General features: G+C 44.0%; 1 protein-coding gene across 1 annotated transcript in view; it reads left to right on the top strand.

Annotated features, from left to right (window-relative positions):
- Window positions 1-415: 415 nt before the first annotated feature.
- Window positions 416-24,951, top strand: part of LOC139347160 (collectin-12-like) — a 36,287-nt gene continuing 11,751 nt past the window's right edge. Inside the window, exons 1-2 of the mRNA XM_070986647.1 lie at window positions 416-689; window positions 1,689-1,739. Of these exons, the coding sequence (XP_070842748.1) occupies window positions 683-689; window positions 1,689-1,739 (58 nt within the window). The 5' untranslated portion in view covers window positions 416-682. The remainder of the gene's footprint in view (window positions 690-1,688; window positions 1,740-24,951) is intronic.

The raw sequence follows: 24,951 nt of genomic DNA, 5'->3' as shown, positions 1-24,951 counted from the left end.
TAGAGGTGCTGGTTTGGCAAATTTTGTTGCCTTTCAGCAGAGCTGCATGCTAGCTTTTCCCCCTCTTCCAATCTTGATGCTAAGCTAAGCTAACTAGCTGCTGGCTGCTAGCTTCACATTAAACAGACAATGTGAAAGTGGTGTCATTCTTATTTATGTCCAGGTAAGAGCAAACGACATAACATAACCCAAAAATGGAAAATAATTCTTTTAATAGAGAGTTTGTGTATGGGTGTATTGAGTTAAAAAGCCACTATTTTATTAACAGTGATTCTTTTTTAAATATTGTACCGAATTACTACATACTGTGGCTTTCTCTAGTGTTACGGCAACAAAACGATTTAATTCTGAAAGCGACACCGGAAGTACATCACGTCGGTCTGTGTGGACAGCCTTTACACTGGCACCAGAGCGCACTCCTTCAGCGCAGCGCTGCTGGAAAAAGGCTGAACATCGCATCACTCCTGCAACAACTCCTCTGAAGCAAAGCGAGCGAAGGCACAGAGACGATGGGATTTTAAACCAAAGACATGAAGACATACTTTTAGTGTCATCCTTTCTGTTATCAGCGTGTGTCGTTCTCCGTGGAACAAGTTTACACTTTTGCACTGGATGCTGAGATGCGCAGAAAGTGACAGGGGTCCTCATCTCTTCTACAGTCCTCAACGAGTTACAAAGCGCCATGAAAGGTACGTTGCCTTTACGTGCAGCGGTGCATTTTATAATCCAGACTGGCAGATAACACTTTTAATTCAGACTGCGCGTATTCCTTTGTGGTGCGCGATGCACATCTGGATGACATTACGGTACTGCGGTGCAGAAGTTGTGAAATACTGAAGAGCTTTTTCTTCTCTTCCACCACTTAGCTGCATCCCATTGAAGTTTATAAAAGAGCAAATAATGTTTGCACAATTAGCCCGTGTATGCGGTAAAATGCCACATAATCCCACATTAAACTTGTTGAATGATTATTTGAGAAGCGGTAGAGATGCATTTTCTGAAAAATCGCGCTACAGAAAAGATCCTGCATGACTGATGATGACCATTGAACACCTCTTCCTCAATAACTTGTGTTTACACGCCAACCAGTAGCCACCTAAAGCAACACGCTGCATTTGTAGCATCAAAAAATACAATATTTTATTCATTTGCCAAGAGAAACTGAGGTGAAATAACTGATTGAGTTGGCATCAGAGACTCTTCATCCAGTCAAACCCCCTCTGACCCCCCACCAACAAACACACACTCAGCTCATCCCTCCCTGTCTCCCCTGTCACCCCCCTCGGTCCCATCTGGTTACCATTACCAGTGATGTTCTCTGAGCTCTGCCCCAGTCCTCAGTGCAGTGCAGCAGAGTGTAATTAGAGTTTACTGTCAACAACCCAGAGAAACCGCAGCCTGTGGCTTTTACAGTTCTCTGGACCTCCTATCTCCACACACACACACACACACACACACTGCAGATGATGCTCCACTATCTGCAGCTGAATGCCTCGCTGGCTGCCTCCACTTTGCTAAACTCTACGCTGTATTCAAGGCTAACATTATGAGTTCTTGGCTCTGTGCAGCTGCACTGTTGTGTTTCTGTCTGTTTTGTTTGTGGAGTCCCACTGACTGCTTAAACACAGCGCAGCCCCCATAGCGTGAGCATGACCTATTTACATCATGTTTCTGATTATGTCACACAGACGACTTTGCAGACGAGGAGGAAGTACAGTCTTTTGGATACAAGAGGTTCGGTGAGTGAAAAGTCCTTTTTCTTCAGGAGGAGGAGAGACAAGCCGACACACTTGGAGCTCTGAAGACAAAACTTTTACTGTTTTCAGAATAAACTGTTGTGAATTCAAGCCACTAAGTGTGCAGGCTTCACTCTTTTCCTCCTCTCTGCTGTTACTTACCTTTATATTTCCGGGCATGTCGCTGTAACTGAAACTTCCAGCTGACATAATAGACATGTTTTCCATGTCCGGACTGTCCTCATCTGTCCTGATATTTGGCTCAGTCACTAATGGTTCTGCAGGATTTGGGTTGGACATAAATGCGGCTGACAGTCTGTGAGGTCCAGCTCGCCACAGGCCCGACGACTGCTGACAGAGCTCACCAGATCAAGAAGCTTCAGAAACTCTCTTCTCTCTTTTATCCACTTAAATCGAGCCACTTAAACACACTGAGTCACACAAACATGCCCCAGGACCTCAAAAATGTGCAGTTACTCAAACTGAACTTGTCGTCAGCATATATCTTTCTCTTGTGGTGCGACTCGCAGACACAGCTCACATGTGTTAGGGTTTTGTACAAGTGCACTCGTGCAGCATGGCTGCGTGGCTCAAAGGATGCAGCCTGGCAACTTTCCCAGCAGACTTGTACGCTGGTAGTGAACCAGGAAAGATCGGGATGATGAGGATAAAAAAGCTTAAAGGGTCAGTTCACCCAAATTACAAACAGTCGAGCCGTGCAGCGAGTGCTGGTTGCATTTTTCCCAGTTTTGAGAAATCTGACCCTGACAGCACAAAGGAGGTGGTTAGACAATCGTTAGTGATGCTCATAAATGCAGAGGAATGCTTTACCGACTGTTTTTACATCCAAAGCTTCTATTGAAGGTTTTCAAATGAAGCTCTGAATGTCATATTTTATGACATCACGACCTAAAAAAATCTTGATTCCTTGATCGAAATCCTCAATTTGAATGAAACGATTCGTCGTCTTTTTTTTATCACATCAGCTTAAATGCACGCAGGCAGCAGGTTAATCCAATAAAGACATAAAACACTGATGAAATAATGCTGCAGCGCAGTGAAAATTTTGTGTTTGAAAGGCTCAACGTGGCTTGAAGCAGAACATTTCATTAAATGTAAACATGCTGTGAATTTTGGAAATGACTGCATCTCTCGTTTTTCAAGTTTGGACTTTTGAACTTTACAAAGCTCTGAAGTTACTGGAAATTGGATCATGTGAGTCGAGTCTGAAACAATCCTGCGCAGCCAGCACTTACAGTTTAAAACCGCTAATATTAGTGCAGCCTAATTTTTACCTGCAATGGTGCAGAAATACTGTGTGTGCTGTGACCATCAACAGGTTTCCTGCCTAACAAGTAGTTCCTGTGGCCAAAACTTACTGTAAAGTGGGAAAACGTGTCTTTTGTGACCTTAAAACGTGCGTCTCTGGTCTCTTTTGTCTTCTGTGAGAACTTTAATACAGTCCATTCTGGCCTCCCTCGTTTCTTCTGTAATGCGACACATTATTATGCTCATTTCTTCCTCTTACACGCGACATCACAAAGAAGCATCAGTTCGATTCACTGCTCCTCCAGCTGCAGCTGTTGGATTGCGTTTCCCATCAAGTGCTTTTGGATGAAGAAGAAAACCCTGGCAGCAAAGGGCAAACGCTGTGTCACACACACTCAGACACATCATTATTACTCTCCTTGGAGATGGAGCGCGTGCCCCATCGATTCAGCACTGATTTGGGGTCAGGAGCCTCTCAGTCTCTGTATTCAGGGTGTTGCTGCTGTGTGACTCATTCACACGCAGGCCGGCCGAGGTCCACGAGAAGTGGATGTGAGGCAGCGGACAGCAGCAGCAGCAGAGACGAGCTCAAACTGTGTTTAAACACGATCTCTTTCATCCGGGTCACCCGAGTAGAGGCATCCTGTTTGTCTTTCTCTGTGGGCGCGTGCGAGTCCCGCTCATGGATTAGATTAGGGAGCTTCAGGGAGGCAGCCAGATCCAGCTGACTTTTAACTTTATTCAAATGAACTCCTGACACTCGGAGGAGTCGGAAGAGAGAGCGGCTGAACTCTGAGCCCAGCGCTGTTGGCCCTCTCGGGGGCACGGCAGCTGTTTTGGAGGGGTCGGCTCCGAGGGTCCACCTCACCGCTCCAGAGGCTTTGTTGTGCAATGGAGTTGTGTTCATGCAAAGCATCACAAACGCTCATTCTTCCAATATTAGCACTGTAATGTCAGGTCTCGGGGAAAACATGCGGTTATTTCCTCTCTGCATGTTTTGCTTTAATTCGCTGCGATCTCCCCGGAGACCCATCGTGTTTAAAGTGTTGTGATGTGTGGAGGCTGTGACAGTTGTACAAATCTGAACTCAAAGGAGGATGACTTGACACTGACACAGAGAACACTTAATCCTGCTGGTTCTAAGTAGTGAAATGGGTAAAAAACGCAGAGTCCCTGTGGACTTACATACTTTGATTTACTTTTCTAAAGTGTTACGGGGACGCCATTGATTTCCACCAATTCCAGCACACAATTAAAACCACTCTGCAGTGGTTTGAAACATGGACGCATATTCCATCAGCGACTGTTTAGCCACTTTGATTTTTCAGTGCAGTTGCACGACTGCACGCACAGACAGTTCTGACTTCCAGTATTAGCATGTTAGCTTTGAACAGCGTCGCATGAGTCAACTTAGTTGCTAAGAAAGCGGTGGCTGTCGCTCAGCAGGCGCAGTCCACTAATCGCAGGGTGGGTGGTTCGATCCCCGGCTCCTCCTGTCCCCTTGTTGAAGTGTTAAAGTTGATCAAGACACTGAGCCGCCATTGGTCCTCAGGGTAGTTTGCCACCATCCCTGTGTGAAGGGGCGGATGGTGGCAACGGTTGCCAATAAAGAAATCAGTTTTAAAAGTCGTGATGTTCTTTGGAACGTGGACTTCAGTATTGTAAAGGATGCACAGCTTGTAGTTAATTGCTAAAACGTGCAAAAGTTGCCTCAGCTTCGTGGGATAAAGAATTGGGAGTCTGTTGGTTTGTGTGCTTTGGATTGTCTCTCTAAAGCTGTATTAGGAAAGATAAAGGAGCAATAAAATGCCATATGGTCAGATGGCTGGCTTCATCTCCGTCCTCCAATTCCTTGAATTTCAAGAGTTGATGTGCTCATCTCACTTTTGTAATAACATCTGACACAGCTTTGAGTTTCCTCGCTGCTTTGGCTGTAACTCATCCACACAAACAAACACAGGCCGGCCTCCAGCCTTTGAGTGGACGCCTCTGGAAGGTTTGCAGTAAAAAGTACAAATGTGTAATATCAACACACACGTACACGTAACACACTGTGACCATGTTGCTGAAATGTCTTCAAAAGCACCTTTGGGGTAACGAGTCAGCGGACGTCAGAGAGAACCCAATGGGGAAACACACACACACACACACACACACACACACACACACACACCCTGACACACACACACACACAGTTTAACAGACTGAACTGTTTTTGATTCTCTATCATACACAAATGTCATCCAGAAGGCTTCATACATCAAGTACACAACAAATACACAAATAGACACACATTTTTCCACACTTTTTTTTTTTTATAGTGGAAATGCACAAAACACACACACACACACACACACACACACACACACACACACACACACACACACACACACACACACCAGTGCGTTCACTGAATGAATTCATATGGTAATCCCATCTCTCTTCCTGCCAAGTCGAAGCCCGGCCGGAATTGCTTCCACAGGGCTCAAGGTTTAAACATATTTATTTTTCAGTGGGGGGTTGACATAAGAAGGCCATCAGAATAAAACAGAAATCTACCTGAGCTTTGGCTGAACTCTCGCAGTCCCCTTTAGAGCTGGTATAATCATCGGTCATTGGCTCGACTCACTCCATGAACCGTCCAGTCGTAAAAGCCCTGAAACTGTAAAGTTTATGTCATATCTTCGTTAACGTGGCAGTGAAGTCCTGCACACGCTTCAAGAATGATGCCGCATGATGACGAGCAACAAAAATCAGTGGAAAGGTCTTAAAGTAGGAACATTAAAGGGCTCTGAGAGATGTGACATGGTTTGCAGTCAGTTGTGCAACAGGAGTGGATGATATTCCCTTTAAAATAACTCCATTAACTTTTATTTTGGTAGTGACCCAAAGGTAACAAACAGATATGCTTCTAACGCAGAAGCTCCTGGTTTGACGTGTATTTCAGACACGAGTGCCTTATTCTTAGTTTAACAGCTGAAAACATTTCAACTATTGGCACCCATCAAGCTGGGGTGTCATATATTCAGTATCTGTCAGTTTATTAGTATTTATTGCTCCGTCTATATGTATTGAACTCAAAGTTAAGCTCAACAAGTTCAGGCGCACATCCGATGAAAATGAGGATATAACTTTGCCGATAATGTTAGCAAAATGCTAGTGGCAACCAATGGGAGCAGTATTAGCGTTAATGTGTGAGACAGCAGTCAGGTTTTCTGACTAATGGTATGTTTCTGAATGGGAAAAAATAATGTTTATATAGGCAAAGTTCATAGATTTGAAAGAACTACAAAGGACACTTTTCTGAAAGCACAGCAAACTTACGTCTTGATCCCTCGTTTGAGCTAGAATAGCAAGTTAGCAAGTCAGCCAAACATGAAAGGATTGCGGCCTACATTATGGCAGTCACAGAAACATGTCAAGTGTTGAATTAAATGGACTTTCTGGGGAAATGTTAACAGAGCAGCAAATGATGTATTGTGAATTTCCCCAAAGGGTTTTCTGTTGAGGAAGATAAATGCAAACTGAGTTAGAAATGCTTAAAACAGGTTGAGGTAAAGTCAGGACAACAACAAGTGAATAAGACTTCCTGTCAAATTAAAGATTAAACATCATACATTGACAATAACAAAGTGTGATTGCTTCACAGTTCAGTAAGCTTCCAGTTACAAGGGACATGTTGTGTTGTTGGACTTTGGGCTGTTTTTACTGGAGGACTGGCATGTTGGTCTGCAGGTAGGAGTCAGGGCCAGTCATGAAATAATGGAGGCTTGATTGCTCCCCGTAGCAGGTCCCCCTGGGATCAGCGCCGATGTCTGGATGGGGGTCTTACTCCCTCCGCTGCTGCGTCTCCTGTTCCCACACATGTGGGTTTGGAGAAGCCGGGCTCAGGAGGTTTGCGGCCGGTGCGGAGCCCAGAGTGCACTAATCTATTTCCTGCACTTGTTATGGTTTCTCCAGCAAGGCCCGGAACATTCCTGGAGCCGAGCATGGCGTTGGGCCGTCTGTGCCTGCGTGGAACCAGCTGTGTCAGCACAGCCGGGGCTCGGTTCGGTCCGGTGGGTTTCTCTGGCAAAGAGCATTCCTCGTCTTCACAACCGCCTTCAACTGTAGTCATAATGACACTTCACCCACCACCTCATCCATCCTGGTTAACATGGAATCAAACATGGTTATGTTGACACTGCTGGCCAGCTTTTGTCAGACCCTGACACATTTAATACACGCTGTCATGTGGTACTTTGGAGTGTGTTTGTCAGAACGTTTGATGGGGATTTTCGTGCACTTTGCTGTGGTTTCTTTTTCCTTTTCTTTACAGTGTTGTGGTTTTCTCAGATTTTGCCTCTTAGTTCTTTCTGAAAATTGCGTGGCAGGTTTTGATCACTTAATAGTTTTGTGAAGTGTACAAAGCCTTCTTAAATGTCTGCCTTACCACTGTCAAAAATCTTGTTTTGGCCTTGAGATTTCACAGTCAGCATGTCCTCTGTGTGAGCAGAAATGTATTTGTCTTGATCTGATTGTGCTTCTCATTTTGCTTCTTATGTTTTCATTTTCTCTCATAGACCATCAAGTCTGCATTTCTTATTTCCAGTTACCTAAATTGCTTTTTCCCATAAGAACTGATAAAATCAAAGAACCAAAACCAAACTAGTGGTTTTGGTTCATAGTGGAGCAAAAGAGCTACAGCATATACTTTCCCTCCAGAGGTGGTGGAGAACAAAACAGAGCTGAAAGAGAGCGAATAATGGACTTCGGGCGTATTCAGACCAGGAAAGTCCTTTGGTCCGCTGACTTTGGTTTGGACCAAAATGCAATATTTCTTTTTTGGTTTGGTGCGGTTCCTTTTCACATTGCAGTTTTTGCAAGAGCTCCAGAATATATGAACAAACACATGCGTGCAAAAATCGTTCAATCATTGGACAAAATGGTCTTGGGTGGGGCTATGCAGGGTAACATGGTAAAAAAAAAGGGGGGCGGGGGGGGGGGGGGCAATCTCCAAAAGACATTTCGTCTCCTCTTCACTGCTAATCTTTGAAGATACCGTGCTAATCATAACAATATTTCCCATAATGCCCGCAGCAACGGAGGCCTGTTGCGTCCATAAAGGCATATAATTTTTAGAACTGGGTCGGACCAGCGCGGTCGCTTTCACATATCAAGTGAACCGCAACAGGAACTGGACCAGCAAACCGAGACCACCTCTCCGGCTGGGTCTCGGTCCGACTGTTTGGTCCGCACCAGAGTTCGATGGTTTGCCGATTTTTTTAGTTTGATTTGAACCAAACAAGGCAGGTGTGAGTACACCCTTAGATTCATTAAGTGGACCCAAACATGAATTAAATGGATGCTAATGTTGCTCTGTATCAGCAGCTGTTTGCTTACATGTTACCACACCAACTTAAAGGGTGATAGTATGTCAGTGTTGTGTGTATAGATTGTTTCTGCTGCCCCCAAGTGGCCAAAAACAATCAGCTATTGCAGCTTCATTCCTGTGTTTCACAGTGACCTTCTCTGTTAAAATGAGCTCTCCAGGCACAGAGGTACCTGACCTGAGTATGCAGCGGGTTAAACACCTGTTGTCGGGAGCAGACAGGGATGGGAAAACACTTACTAAAGTCACCTGCTAAAATGGTGCAGACAGCAGTAAAACACAGGGTTTGTCTGGTAAAAATCAGGAAGTGAAAACTGGCTGCTGAGGTTTTGTGTTTTACTCATAACCTTTGTGGTGAAATCAGTGATTTTAAAGCTGTGCTGAATCAACGTAAATATCCACCATTCCTCCACATGCAAAGTAAAGATAGTTCTTTAGTGATTTAAATTGATTTCAAGGCCGTAAATTCATTTTCAAGCACACATGTTTTAGTTTTATTACACATTTTTTCCCCTCTATCAAAAGGTGTCACGCCTCTTCAACACCTGTTCTTGATCATTTGTGGTTTGCTGCCCCACACCTGTTGCTTATTGACTAATGATGCCATTCAATATAAACTCAACTGTGTGTGTCTGCTCTGTTTGGCTCTGATGATGATGTGACAGTCAATATTTCTGTTTTCCTTTAGCTTGTCTCTTCAATGTTTTTGATATTTCAAGTGCCGTAGCCTGGGCACACGTCTTATTTAATGAGTTTTAAAAGCAGTGGGGAGCCCTGAAAACACCCCAAAGCACATTTAAGACAAATTGAGACATTAATGTGGTGACAGGAGGAGAAAGAGACAAATGAAGTGTCGGTGTCTGTGTGGATGAGAGAGAAAAATGTAGGCAGAGACTATAAATGAGTCGGATGTCAGCCAGTGGGTTATAGAAACCAGCTCCATCTCTCTGTTTGTCATGTCAGGCTTAAGTCGTATTTTCAGGGGAGGAAAGTTCTCCCATAGACCTTCGCAGCAGGCTGTTAAAACTGAAGCTTCTGCGGTGTAAACAAAAAGATGATGTACAGACCTGGAATGAGGGATTTCCTGGTATCTGGTTTTGGGAGAATCTCACACCAGCAGACAGGACAGGAGGAGAGATAACACCCAAGATGCTGAATGAGCTGGAGGAGCAGGAGGTGCTGGGCCAGAGGGTATTTTATCCCAGGAGATGGGAGGGGAGTGAAAAGGAAGCGGGAGAAGGTGGAGGCGACGCAGCTGGTTCTAAGAGAAGAGCAGGAAGTGGATGGATGGCTGTGGAGGAGCATGAGAGGAGCTCTTTGTGAGGAGATGAGGGTTTGTGAGTGTGTGTGATGGTGGTAGATAAAGAAAATGAGGTAACAGTGTACGATCCAGCTGGAACTGTTTACACACACCTTTAGGGCGTCTATGACACTCACACATGTCGTTAGAAACCTTAGTTTAGCGCTGCACTTTTCAGACTTAATTACTCCTGCTGTCAGGCATTTAGACTCTTCTCTGTTATAATTCAACCCGTCCAACCTGGAAGCCCACAGAGCTGTCTGAATGTGAAGAGGCCAAACAGGATAACGGCAGCAGATCACAGAGGGGCTTTTTGAGTTTACAGTGGTACGGTCCAGGATAACAGAAGCAGTGGTGGAAAGTAGCTAAATGCATTTACACACATGCTGTCTTCAAGTGTGAAGCTACTTGTACTAAAGTGTGTCAGTTTTACACAAAAGTCCAAAAGTAAAAATATTTTTTGCTGCGTGAATCTGACGGCATTTTGACATTTTACATGTATTTTTTCACACGTTTTCTGTTTGTTCTTGTAAGTTTTGTGTCGTGTAAAAGGAGATGATGCATCCTGATATGATAAATATGACTAATATTAATTTCATTTATCAGTCAGTAGAATCTGATGCGTTGCTATAAATCACACAGCTCAGTCGTATTACAAGTTAAAATGAATTTTGTCGAATGAATCAGTTGAACTGCTGAGCTGCTGTAGGCTAACCTGGAAGTTAGCATCTGGGTTCCCTCAATGAAAAGCCGATGGGATTCTTCCATTAGCTTCTGGATTACTGCATAAAATAAACTCTCTTAGGATCTTAGAATTTGGATTTGAGAGGATAAAAAGTGAGTGAGTGGCCATTGATGAACCATTGAAGCAGAAATGGCTGAGATATTCTGACTTCAATCGCTAATGTGGCTCAAGATCCAAAACCCTTGGACCCTATACGTCCCACAATGCATCTTGATAGCATCTTTCATTACACCTCCCGTCTGTCAGTGTTGATATCTGAGTGATGAAATTTGAGGAACTTTCTCAGACTGTAGAAAACTCCTCCAGGACTTTATCCAACAGCTCTACTCATGGGCTGTTAATTCAGTGCGACACGTGAAGTCCGTGGACTGACACCTTCAGTAAATGATCTGAATACATCTTTCAACACTGGACAGCAGGTGGAGAAACAGCACAATTGATGGTTTTAACATCAAAGTCAATTCGGACAAATCGCGTAAACTTCTGTCCAAACTTTCCAAACCCCTCCCTCTTTTTCTCGCCTTCATTAGGCTGAATAAAACAGCAGTAACGTGACTCCAGGTGCTGGATGCGAAGAGCAGGCGTCAATCGGCGAAGTTTTTGCCAGAACAACACATGTGCTGGTAGTTAGCTGCTATTTTCAATCTGGCCTGTGATCATCCGAGTGTCAGTGACTTTTCGGACTCACCTTTAAGAGTGAAGAAAAGCAGCAAACTCCATCACTGCCCCCCCCAGCTCTCACACACCATAATAACCCCCGGTGTCCTTGATGTGACCCACATGCAGATGTCAGGGAGGGTTTCTGGAGCTCAGTATGGCCTCTATTTAAGTGCCTTTAAGGGGGTGTTCAGACAAGGGGTGTGAGTCATTGATTTGGTGATTAAATAAAGAATAGCAGAGCGGAGAGAAGCCGCTTCAAGACACCTGCGTTCCTTCAGTGCCTCCTTGTGTTCTTGCTTGTGTTCCATTTGGCAGCTCTTTGTTCTGCAGGGACCATGCTCGAGCATTAGATCTTACACTTGTATCCCCTCCAGTGTGTGTGTGTGTGTGTGTGTGTGTGTTCAGCCTCACAATAACTCACAACATCACACTTTTGTCGTACAAACTGATAAGTTTCATGCACGGAGTCTCTCGTGTCCGCGAACACTGAGCGTTCTCCAGCACCTCCGGCAGCAGCTCGCACAGGCACACTTTAACAGCGAACGTGGGGATTCTAATTTCTCCTCTTTTAGTACAAGTAATAAAACCCCCTAAATCTGTTGTTCACAGCCCAAAATGTTAATGAAAGGGGGGAAAAAATGACTGTGACTCCTGCCAAGATCAACCTACAGCTTCCTGGTTTGCAAAAGGGAGTTGAAGCGGAGAGGAACGGTGTTCGGCTCCAAAACTCTGTCAGATGCATAATGACTATCACATTTTCCATGTGTGGCTAAGACTGCAGACAGAGGGAGTTCTGCACTCATTCTCTGGCACCTCGCAGAGCTCTGCACAATGCTCGTCACGCATGCATATGGGTAATTAACAAATTATAAAGGACTGAGATGCACTATATTTCTGTTGTTCTTCCAAGGATCGCACACCTGATTGAGTTTAGCTGCTCCACTTTGAGTTTAAGCGGCTCTGAACATGCAGAGTTTGTCCTGATGCGGTTCACGTTCGCTGTAGTCTGTGTTCAGCGACTCCATATGTGCACTGCCTGCAGCCTCCCATGTACGGTGGAGCTGTTAAAGAACCAGTGATTTGCCAAAAATAGCAAGTTTTTTGTGCAGGCAGACAGACAGTAGCAGGACATCATAGAAAGAGCAAAGAGACCGTGTGAGACACAATAAGCGAACTATACGCATCACTCCATAAATATACAGCAGTTTTACTGCAGTTTGGTTTGTTTTACTGCTAGTAAGAAAAATGTCAAGTAGAGAAAATGTTTTAGGTCCCTGCAGAGGCAGAGCGTGAAAAGGTTAAAAACAATGGTGGTGAACTTTATGTGAAAATGGACAAACCTCTGGACCATAAAAACTCCAAATCTACATCTTCACTGTTTCCACTGTTCAAGTTATGGATCAACAATATAGATGTATAAAAAGGCAAAGTTAATATCGCTGTTATGTTGTGGGACATACGATACGTGATATCCAGGAGTGCTGAGGTAAAGGCAGCTGGGCTTGCTTACAGTAAATCATGGAAGACACCTTCAGCTTAGCATTCATAGATATGCTATGACCTGGATGGACGGCTGAGACAGACACAGATATGTGCGCTGTATATACTGTAGGATTAGGACTCTTTTTCTTGTGGTATGAATGGAATGGCAGCACTTGAGTCCAGGCCAAGATTTCTCTACGGAGACGAATAACTCATCTCATTCACCGGTTTATGTTTGCATGGACTTTCTTTAAGGACAGATTTCCTCAGATGTAAAATCCTGCTGCTGTTGTTTCTCATTTTCACCGTCGAACTGTTAAAGTAAATCCTGTAATCCTGTAAGTCGATACGGGACGATGCACGAGCGCTTTCACAGATTTCTGTTGCTCGTCTCTGCACACGTCGCTGAAAAGGTTGTGAACTCACAGCAGTTTAATTACAAATTGTTTCTGGTAATCAGATCTTGCTGTTGGAGTAATACAGTAATCACAGTGCAGCGCAGATTCAGTTCTTCCATCATTTAGAGAGTTTCTCCTCCCAGCACTTCTTCTAAATTGCCCTAAACAAACAGTGGAGTAATTTAAAGCCATTGTCTGGTGTTGATTACCTCTTTCAGTGAGTGGTATCGCCTCTGTGCGATTCACTACCCAGATGTCAGACAGCTCCTCCTGCGTCCTGACGCTTCGTCTTGACTGCAGGCTGCTCTGAGGCAGGAGAGCGTGCCACCCTCATGTCTGGAGCGCGTCTGTCTGAGCATACCTTGGCAGAAAAACGTCCTCTTCTTCCTGACCGGCGGCGGGGAGAAGATGGCTTGTTGTCATTCGGCCTGACAAACCACGCCCCCGCATCCGACCGCAGACGTGGCGGGCCACCCAGAAGCACCTCCAGCACCAGAAGAGAAGGCATTTCCATTGTTGTACCCACCTCAGAGAGCATCCCACCGACCCTCAGACCTGCTCCTTTTTGTAGTTTGTCTTGCTGACTTTGGAGGAAAAGTGTATAATTTAATAATTTGTGGTTTGCTCTCACTCTTGAATATGAATTATTGTCCTGAGCAAACCCTCCAAGTGATCGTAACTTCTTGTTTCCATTCCGAAGTTTCCACCTTCTGAGCAAATGCAGATTTTGTTCAAAACACGCGTCTGCTTACATTTACAGCATTGAATGCTGCTTCGCTGACACTTTATGAAAGAATATCACCTGCAAAGCTCAAAATATGATCAGCTACAAGATTACATGACCACAAACTGCATGTGACGTCCACTTTTCACCCATTTATGTTTTCTGAAGGCTCACCTCATGTGTAATTCAACTGACTCTCAGCCCCTTTGAGGCAGTCTAACCACCTGACAACACGCAGACCACAGCCGTATTCACATTTTACAGCCCTCCATGTTCTCTCGAAGCCACTGTCAAATGATAGAGCGTCTTATTACAAACAATCCTGAAATCACAGAGCGGCTCCCTCCACGATGGCCATAATGTTATACCGACTTTACCCACAAGCAACGCCAGACCAGAAACCACCGGGTCGAGTGGAGGAGAGAAACTGTCAGTCCGGAGCTGATGTGCTGGAGGAGGAAGACGTTCAGAGCAGAGGTGCTCCGGTGTCCTCCGTCCGTTTGGCAGCGCCGGTGACGCATGTGGTCGACCTGGTGACGAGCTTGGCTGGTGCGGTCGCGCTCTGAAAAAGAAGCGTCCCATGTTCCTTTAAGCCTTCCTGGTTTTATCTGGCAGCACCTCAGCGGAGCAGGAAGTGCAGTTCAGCACATTTACATTTCAGACGCTGTTTTAGTCGGACATGGGGCGCGACAGGCGACTGAGGCTGAAATTCGACCTGACATTGCAACAACTGGATATTTTTAGCTGTAGATGTTTGAACGTCAAGTCTTTGTGAAGATAAGATCGTTCTGCTGCAGACTGTTTGTTCATTCACCCATCTGACAAGCGATATTTCAGCACTACTCATCAGACTTTGATGGGAATTCAAATCACCCCACCAGCGATAACATGGCCAGTCGCATTTGTGTCGACTTAGCAGCTATAATCCTGAAAATGAGTGCAACCGCAGCTGAGAGCACACTTCTTTAACAAGACACACGTTAGACTAAAGTTACTTTGGAGAGCCAAAGACTAATTCTGACATATGTACTGTAACGTTTATTGATATGTACTGTCTAAGAGAAATAAACTTTATGGTGAACCAGCAGACAGATAAAACGTTGTGGACGCTGTGCAGACGAGGCAGAAAGAGCTGGATTTTAATCCCTCGAATGTTTTTTGTGGTTTATTATCTCAGCTGCTCATCAGAGGGAAAACGTGATGTTATTTATTTCTGGCTTTCTCCGACTGCTGACATTTAGACGTTTGTTTGTCTTTGAAGTACGTGCCAGAGCTCAATCGGCAGCGGGGGTCTCAATAGTGGTTTTCACATTTTGACTGGCACCTGAGGCAACCAGCTGGAGACCTGACCTGGGAGGGTAGACGGCGATCAGATGCGGTTTCAGAGACAGAAACTCGGATCCAGATCGGCTCTGCAGGATGGTTCTGGATCCCTGAAAATGCTGACGGGAAGAGAATTACAGATTCTCAGATTTTCTTGTGTTGCAATTTTATTATGAAAGGGAATAAGACTCAAATACCGTATGGTTATATTGTGAAGTGCTGCAGTTTGTGATCATTTCTCACAGTTGAATGGCAGCTGACTTTAGACAAACAGCCTTTGATCCTGTTTCTCATTGGATAAAGTGTTTCTTTTGTTTTTCTTGTCCTGCTCTCCGGACTTCTCTCTGCTTCTTTTTGCTGATGGTGTTGTATTTCCTTCAAAGTTGAGCGTAGGCAGGCTATCAAATTCTGGATGCTAATGTGATGGTCATTAACCAGTGGGCCACACACACACACACACACACACACACACAGACAAAAAGAAACACACTCACTGACGAGAGAGCTGTAACGTTTAGGGTGCTTAAACTCCGATGTTTTGGTTTGTAACTAAAACCCAAGTCGCTCTGTGGGCCCCAAATCCCTGAGCTGAGTAAGTCCATTCCCGCTCTCCGCTCCATTGTTGATGTAGTTTTGTGGAAAGACGACCTGTTTGTGTAACTGCAGCGAGAGCTGAGTCTGTGCAGAGCCGAGCGGGGGCCTCCGGGCTCGTGGGAGGGGGCGGGGCTGCAGGCCGGGAGAGGCCGTGGATGCTGCCGCAGCCCGCCTGCCTGTCTGACCGCAGCTCATCTGAAAACCATCTTAGAAGTGTTTATTTCTCTACCTTTACTATCAGTTGGTGAGATGTTATTATGGTGGGTTGAGGAGTGGGCAGCTTGGCCGGCTCTCTGTGTGTGACCAGAGTGGTTTGCAAGCTGGAGGGCGACTCGAGATTCCTTCTGTTCGAGAAAACAAATTTTCACAGAATTTTGAGGAAATCAACCAAAGAAAATGCGAATAAATGCTTTTTCCTTCCACAACTATGATGTGATTATTTGGAGATGGTTCATTGGGATGAGCAGTAGGTGGCACCAACTATTAATGTGAGTCTGTGAGTGTTTGGAATGTGTAATGTCTTCTTCTTCTTCTTTGTCTTCTTCTTCTTCTTCTTCTTCTGGAGTGGAAGCAGCTGATCTGCAGAGCTTGTTTATTCTCCATCTAACATTCAGCACATTAACCCTTTTTCAAAACAGACCCAAACACATCAAGTGAGCATAAAAATGTTTTTGTGAAACTGCTTTAGCGTCTTTTAGCGTTGTTTTGGTTTTTATGGCCTCCTTTCCACTCTTACCAGTCGCACTTGGAGCAAAAGCAGTGAGCTGTTTTTTATGAAAACCCTCAGATAAACGCACTGCATCTGCAGCACCAAGCAGCAGACAGACGAAGTTAGCAACTAGCTGGTCAACATAGTCGAGCATTTAGCTGCAAAATATTTGCCTCAGCAGTTGGTGGAGACCAAAGACAGAGCTAAAACACAAAGGTAAAAGCTAAATATTGAGCATGGCTCTAAATGAATGCTCCGTGTCTGCTGGAAGTGCAAATGAGCAGCTGTTATATATTCACAGCAAAGGCTTCATAATGTGATAATGTCAGCGTTTTTCAGCTGCCCCAAGTGGTACCAACAAAATCAGTTAATCTTTAAGCTTTAAACATTTCCTGTGACACTTTTCCAGAGGCATAAAATAAATAAATAAAAATAACAAGTGGAGATTTTCAGCATGTTAAAGCACTCAGTGAGACAAAATACTGTGTTTTAACAGAAACTCTCATTTTCTACTTCTTGCCTCTTTCCTTTTTAATATGTGTCTAATGCTGCCCCATAAACCTGTCACTGGATCAAAGGCAATCTGACACATGAATTAGAAAATCTTAATGTGGAAAACAAAGTTCTGCCTCGCTCCCCCACAGCGAGGCGGCAGACAGTTGGAGCCTGGGAGAGCTGCTGGATGCTGCAATGCTGGTTGCCTCACAATTCGACAATGCCTTTTGTTGGCCGGGATACAAAACTCAGAGATATCCTGTCAGAAAGCACCACTTTTCTTCTCTTGTTCCCACTTTAACGTGGAAGACCTGGCCCGTGTCACAGTCCCTGAGAGGTTCTTGGCTCACTGTGGGTGATGTGACAGGGGTTACTGGCTTTCAAAGTCCATCCGTCACTGCTTTCTCTCCACCTCTCAAATCTTGAAATCATTTTGCTTCCACACTCTCCCTCATATTTTCTCACATTTTGTTTTTTTCTCCAAAGTCAACCATTTTGAAACTGAGTGATGGCCTCGTCCTGCCTGTCTTCACATCTCCTCTCACCCTTCTTCGTTCGCTTATAACCGTGAGCATCGTGCCCACCGGTCTCATGTGATGGAGGCGTATGGTTTCCATTGCATGTAATAAAAGAGACTAAATCAGGCCACACACGGAGCCTGGATGGTGTCGGTTTCCTGCAGGGCCCCAGAGCCATCCCATGAACTCAGAACCCTTTGGCCCTCGTTCTGCACTTCCTCTGATTGCGTCATTGGCAGGTACAGCCTCGACGTGCACGCGGTGGTTGTGCTGTAGGACGGAGCATATTCTCCAGGCTGTTAAAGAGTTATTGGATGGGGTAACCGTGCAGCCAGGACCTCCACTGTGAGAGAGCTTCATGCATTGGCTGTGGATCATGTTCAGCACAGCATCTCTCTTTACATGTTCCTTTAGAGGACTATCCAACCAAAAGTACTGTTACAAGAGCCGATTAGTGATGTCATGATCACTTCCATGTCTGTTTTCGTTTTGGACGCAGTGTAAAACATAAGTAAAAGCGTTTTTTGATATATAGTCAACTGAAAACAGCACAAAAACAATAAATTCACCTCATCAGCTTCATTGATTTTTGTAAATATCTGCTTATTCTGAATCTGATGCAGCAACACGTCTCACACAAGTTGGGACAGGAGCAGCTGAAGGCCGGGAAAGATGTGGAACGCTCCAAAAACACCTGTTTGGATCATTCCACAGGTAAACAGGCTCATTGGTAACAGGTGAGAGTATCATGATTGGGTATGAAAGGAAAGGCTCAGTTGTTCACAAGCGAGGATGGAGCAAGGTTCATCATAAGCTCAGGAACACTTTGTAAAACCACTGTCAGTAAACACATCGCATTTTTTTCCAGCTTTTTTTGGAATCGGGCTTGTGTAAAGAGTTAACTTCTGATGCCTTCTAGGAAATTTGCGCTGTAAAAACTAAGATAGATGTTGCCAAGATAAGCTGAGGAAAAGTAGACACACCAAGGAGGTAAATGAAAACATCACAGAAGTTCACCTGGAACGCATCAAACATCGCAGATCGAAGCATTTTAAGTGTGAGAATACCCCAAAGGCTCTTTCTTTACAATCAAGCAGAGGTTAGAAGTGTCTGAAAGTCACTGATTTATGTCCACCAACAGTGAAAGTCATGCACCAGCTCACTCGATCTCACACACACACACACACACACACACACACACACACACACACACACACACACACACACACACACACACACACACACACACACACACACACACACACATTCTTGTGCACACACACACCGTTGCAGCACATGATTCAGTGCAGGCCACCTCACCGTGCCATTGAGAAAGCTGAGCGGCGTATGACTCATTCATTGAGCCATCATCTCCCTCCTGACTCTAAAACATCTTGGCTTCGCTCGCAGTGTATCAGAGATCTTGTAAAACTTCTCATTTCAGTTTGAGTAATGAAGGACAGATGGCATGAAAGACAACTGCAATGTCAAAAAACAAAAAAAAACAATAAGAAACAAACGACAGCTTTGGCATTCAGCGGAAAAAAGCATGTTTCACAATCAGCAGAGATAATGTTGTTGGATAACAGCCGTCCACCGTCTTTGTGATGTAATGAGACTGTCAAAGGGGGTAAAGATGCATTTTAACTGGGCTTTAAGAGAGATGTGTGTAATTATTATGGGATGTAGCGTCGCTTTTGTTTGCAGAAAAATGACAGTTGTGGTGAAAACTGGAGCAGACAATCACTTCCATTGATCTCCTGGGTTGAATCCACAAGCTGCTGGAGAACATGTGTTACTGTCTCACACAGAGCTTTTCAGGTATCACCACTAGGGGGCACCGACGTCGGAACATTTTAAAGCAGCAAACAGTGGCTTTAAGTACTTTTTGCTCATTTTATTTGACATCTGTTGTTACTAGTTACTTTACATCTTCAGATTTTAGATTTCAAATTCTATCAGTTTAAGTGTTGTGACGTAAAAATCTCGTATCTCAAATCTGTGAGTTCGGGAACCCTGAGAGTGACTTGCCTTAACTCTGTGACACATTACTGAGGGTATAAGAGGATTAATTCAACCTAGTTATGGTGATAAGATGCTAGTAATGTTTAGAGATTTGGCAATACCACTTCTAGAGCTATCCCTTGGTGTCTTTGCTGTACATTGAGAGTCAGCTACGTAGCAAATCATGGCTGGAGTCTTGCATAATCTTGCGAAGGTAATTTGATTTGGGCAGCAGGACAGCTGACTATGTTCTCACTTGACATGAGAGCAACAGTAGGTGGCTGTAAGTGTAAACACAGAGCAGGAGGCATCTCAACCAACCCAAGATGAGACTTGTTACGAACTTCTGTGTCGTGGATGTGGTCTGGATTTTGAAAATCCAACACAGTTGGATCCAACCATTTCCTAAATGAATTTGCCGAATGAAATTACTGTATCGTGATATATATCGTTACCACGATATAAAAGATTTTGGCCATATCGTCCATTCTTAAGTCAACCTGCGTTTGTTTTGTACATGTTCTGACTCCTTATGTGCATTTTATGATTTTATACGTTTGTAAACATTTATCTAAAACACTTAAAAGATAGAACAACACTTTATTTTTTTTTTGTCTGTTCAGGGGACAAAGTCCTCCAGCAGCTTCAGTTATTCTGAAGTCACAGGGGTCGAGGTGGTTGGATGAAATGTCAGATTTTTACACAGGAGACTTGTTTGTTTCCTGTTTCTATGCTGAGAGTCAGTGTTAGTTTCTTTTATAATTGTGACCGGGTCATTCTCTAACCATAACCACATATTATTGTAAGCGTGACGATGAAGCCAAGTAGTAATTGTATCCCAAAGCAAGGTCTTTCCCTGACCTTAACCGAGCACTTATTTTAACCTAAATCATGATGCTTTGTGCCTGAATGTAACCAAACCTTAACCGTAGGGTTGTCACATCATAAAACGGATTTAATTTTGAAACAGTGATGATGTCGATCGTGGCATGATATCAGAAAGCACTCGTATGTGTCATCCTGGACGGCATGGACATATTTTGTCATTTCATTTGGACGACTTGTTCTTTCTGTCTCTTTTTTTCTTCCTTTGTTTCTTCTCTCTGCCCCCCCTTTGATCCTTCTGTGCGCATTTCTGTCTCCTTTTCCAGTGTTTTTCTCTCATTTTATCTGCCTTCTTTGCTTCTTTTTATTTCTTGTATCCTTTTCCTTCTTTCTCTCAAATGTCCTGCTTTCCCTGCTGTCTTTTCTTATGTCCTAGTTTCTTTCCTTTTTCTGTCTCTCTTTCATTTAACTGCCCTGAAATAGTGGAAAGTGAACACAAAAAGTTACCTCTCCTTCTTCACAGAACTGTTTAATTTACAATACATGACTTATCATCCCATGCTGATACACTTTCAGTCAAGGCTTTGAGGACTTCTTCCACCGCTGTAGTTTGTCTTGAACTCCTCTCTTTGTCTTTGGTGCCAGGTATAATTCACTGATTGCCCTCTTGGAGTAATCTGCACTCTGGTTCCTGGAAAGGGGTTGAGTGTGTGTTAGGCAAGGCAGGGATCCAAATCACAGTGTGTGTGTGACCTCAGCTCACAGCTTTGTGTTCTCATCCGTTACTATAGCGTCCCTTCTGCTATTTACAGTAAATAAACATTGTCTTTTAATGAGCGAGGCCCATGTATCAGCAGTCCTTGGCTGTGGACATTATTAAGGCATGTCAGGGTAAGTTATTGGCCATGTTGAGATGAAAAAGATGATGTTTGGGTAATCCTTTGTTACAGGAAACGAGGCTGGTGAAAGACACAGACTTGGAGACACTTAATTGCATCTGAGGTGGACACTGTCCGGATGTTTTTTCAGTGTTTTGCTGGAACAATGGGTGGCTTTATCCAGCCAAAGCACACAATGACACAATCACAGGGAATCCATTCACATTTAAAAGCCCACTGGTTGTTCTGCTTTGGGAAGGCTCTTTGTCTTCGGAGCATCATTTTTGTTTTGCTTCGAGCAGTAAAAGTGTTGTTGTCAGCTTGTGGTCTGAGCATCCTGGACGATGGTTGTTTTCGCGGTTGCGGCCGGTCAGATCCGACTGCGTCTGACTGTGCAGGCGAAGGGGAAAGATGACGAATCAGTGTCTGATTTAATGACAAGCAGCAACTAAAGGAAACCGAGTCCCCGATGTGAAACTGTGAACAAGGAGGTCAGTGTCCGCGTATGTTTTTCCACAGCCTGCTTCACGTTCTCTGCTTCCTCACTTTGAACATTCATTAAGATTTCTGTCAGTCCAGAAGCTTTTTTTCATTGTATCAGCAGGCAAACGTAACTCTGCATGCAGCCAAACTTCACGATACAACCTCCAGATATTCTATCCATGTGTTAGGATTTGTGCATCTGGGCTCTGTTTGTGTGACCGATATTTGAGATTGTGTGAAAGACGTTTGTCCTGACTCTCTCATGTCCATCTGGCCATTTGTCACGTAAACAGACAGTCAGGGAATGCAGAGCGACGCCATTTCCTGGTGTCTCTGCGGTGCTTCATGATGATGTTTGGTTTTCTAACTTTATTTAGTTTAGAGTCAAAACCTATTTGATTCTCCGTGTCGACAGTATAGTTTATTTTCAACATGTCCTCATAAGTAAACGACTGAATAGGCTGATAGGCCAGTGACTCCCAAAACGACATATTTGACCATTGGAGAGTACCACTGACGACCGGACCTTCATCGTCATGTGGTTAACGTTGTGAAATGGTCGCAATTTGCCTTGGTTTAGGCACCAAAACTATTGGGTTAGGTTTCCGGAAACATCATGGTTTGGGTTTCAACGTAAATTCAGTACGTTACGTAAGTCAAAATAGGTCAACATCTGGTGTCACGTGGGGCACGAACAGCAGAATGTCCTCTGTTTGTTTCTTTGGCCCGTCCATTCACCCCACTTTCCTCCATATGTGGACTTTCTTGTTCTTTTTACGTCACCCGACTTCCTTGTTAGCTCCCCTAATAATTGCTATGGGCACTAGAGATTACGGCCTAACAATAAACGGAAATATGGGTCGCAGTACCTTACTCATACCGACGACCGTTTTTCTGGTGAGGTCGGCCTATTTTTTGTTTATCATTTTGAAATACAAACTATGTCCAAATCCATCTTGAAAATTACTTTCTGTTCCTGCTAAGAAAGACTGCTCGAGTAAGAGGACATGAATGTGACATGTGCCACATCCCATGTAAGCATGGTTTTGGTAATTTGCAGTTTGAAAGACACCTAGGCGTCTAAGTTCAAACTGGGCTAAATTTGGCTGCAAAAGTGAACTGTATAGGTGTCTCTATTTACATATAACCATCCTTTTAACCGATTTCAGTGATTACCTTTTTAAGGTGTAATTAGGACTTGCTTGACCTTGAAATGCAGTCATTTAAATACTGTAGAAAGAACAGTTATAAGTAACCTGAACAGTCACTTTTCGACCAAATTTAGCCCAGTGTAAGCCTTCACCCCTCTATCTGTGTAGGTATATGGTGACTGACAGTGAGCAGGATCAAGATTAACTAAGGCTAATTACTGACCATCAGCACTTTTGGTATTAACCAAAACCTTTCCAGTGTTTTTAGGTATCGAAAGCTGATATCGAATGGTTGATCAGATTCATGTTCTATGCAGCGCATGTAACTTATTTTTTAGTCAGCAGTGAGTACACCCACAAGCAAATCCTCCATGATGTGCAGCGTTCACGAGTGTGGTTTTTTTTTTTTCTAGCACGGTGAAGGCATAACTCACCTTGCTCTGCCTGACTGGCCAGTGCTCGTTGGCTTCAGTGTTTGAGCTGGTAAAGCATGAGGAGTAGTGATTGGTTAGGATTATGATAAGAGTACAAGGTTAAGCCAATCAGAGGCAGAGTATCACTCAAAAGTAGCAATCAGAGGCCTTGACCATCCTAGAAAAAAATTCCATGTGTGGCCTACCTGCCCCATTGGTTTCCCTCAAATAACAACATAATAAATGGCCATTGGGATATGTACTTAATGCCATTAATAGTAAAGGTGAGGCGAACTACTTGATCTTGATCTTTTCAGACTTACAAATTAAGGGTATGTCCACTTCTCCAGTACACCACTGATTGGTGCAAATGAAGAAAACACAAATGTTTTCGTAAAGCCTCAGTCAGCAGTCCAGTCCGGCATCTGTCTTCTTATTTGTCCCGCTCATCCAGGAAGTGACCCACTGGGAAATGAACAGCAAGCAGGTCACAGCCCCTGATGGAGCCTTAGACAGCCCACTGGTGTGTCCACACTCGGGGGTTGAAAAGATTACAGCTGCTCCATCTCACGGCTGCTCTCTCCGTGAGCTCGCAGAGGAGCTGCGAAACTGAAATCTCGCCTTTGCTGTTGTGTTGTCGGCCATGTGTCTTGTGTTACGCCAGGTGTCCTCCATATTTGACAGCCAACCTAAAATTCTCCACTTATCCGCTGAGCATCTGAAGTTCATCAGTGCAGCGCTGAAATGGAAAAGCCTTCTGCCTGTGTAATAGTTTATACCCTTACAAAGTGTTTTGGTATCATTTCAGCACAGCAGATTTGTAAACACTGTCAGCGTGTTTGGATTGGAACAGCAAATTTGGGCAGCAGCACTTTGATTACTGTGAACTGATGAACTGATATGTTTGCTTTATTGTGGAAGCATGCATGAGCTGACACTTCAAACATGTCAGCAGTTCTGAATGATTCCGAAATGCAATCATTTATCGTGGCCGTATTCCCAGAGTGCACTTCTGTGCTTACAGTTGAACCGGTGGCGAGGGAAGACTTTGGTAACTCCTGATGTTTCATCCACAGCTGTGTTTGGAAGCCACTTTGTGAACTAACTCGCTCCACACCCAGAGCTGGAGCTGTGCTTTTAAAAGACAAATGTCTTTCAGGCATGTACACTTGTTAATACATTTTAAGGAGCCATTCGAGGCTCTTTACGTGATTTGGGCCTGAGCGTCAGCCATGTTTCAGGCTCTGAAAGCTGATGTCATTTTCAGGTGGGTGGTACAATATCTAAGCAGAAAACAACAATCCATTTTCCTCCAGATTCCCCAGTTTCTTGTCCTTTTCTTAATCCCCATCACACGTCTTTCTTTCGTCCTCTGCTAAAACATTTTTTCCCCCACATAACGTCCCGCTTGCTTTGAAGATGTGAACATTTTGGCAAGAAATCAACAAGCGTCACGAGTAGTTGATTTTGTTTATTTAAAGATGTCATGCTTCGAAACAGTTTGATGAAATATGCGGGCCTTCACTTTGCCATTCTTTGGAACACATGTTCAAGATTTATTTAGAGATTTTTCAGTGAAGCTTTAAGTGAGAAAGTAAAGCCGGGCTGTGATTTGGCTGCAGAGCTGGTGCTGGCAAACAGTCAAAAGAAGCATTACATTAAAACCTTTAAAAAAACAAGTAACTTTAAAGCTGCTATGATAAATGTTTTATATTAACTCTCAAATGACTTGTAAGGAGTTACTCACAGTGACAAACCCACAGGGAATCTGTTGCCCTCAACTCTTCTTAGCATCTTTTTGGGGACTCAATTAGTTTATAGCGACACACAACTTACTGTCGATTCTTTCTAATGGCTCTCATGAGTGTGTTTT

Source organism: Chaetodon trifascialis, chromosome 18 (assembly GCF_039877785.1).
Source record: "Chaetodon trifascialis isolate fChaTrf1 chromosome 18, fChaTrf1.hap1, whole genome shotgun sequence".
Classification (NCBI taxonomy): domain Eukaryota; kingdom Metazoa; phylum Chordata; class Actinopteri; order Chaetodontiformes; family Chaetodontidae; genus Chaetodon; species Chaetodon trifascialis.
This window is presented reverse-complemented; position numbering and strand designations above follow the sequence as displayed.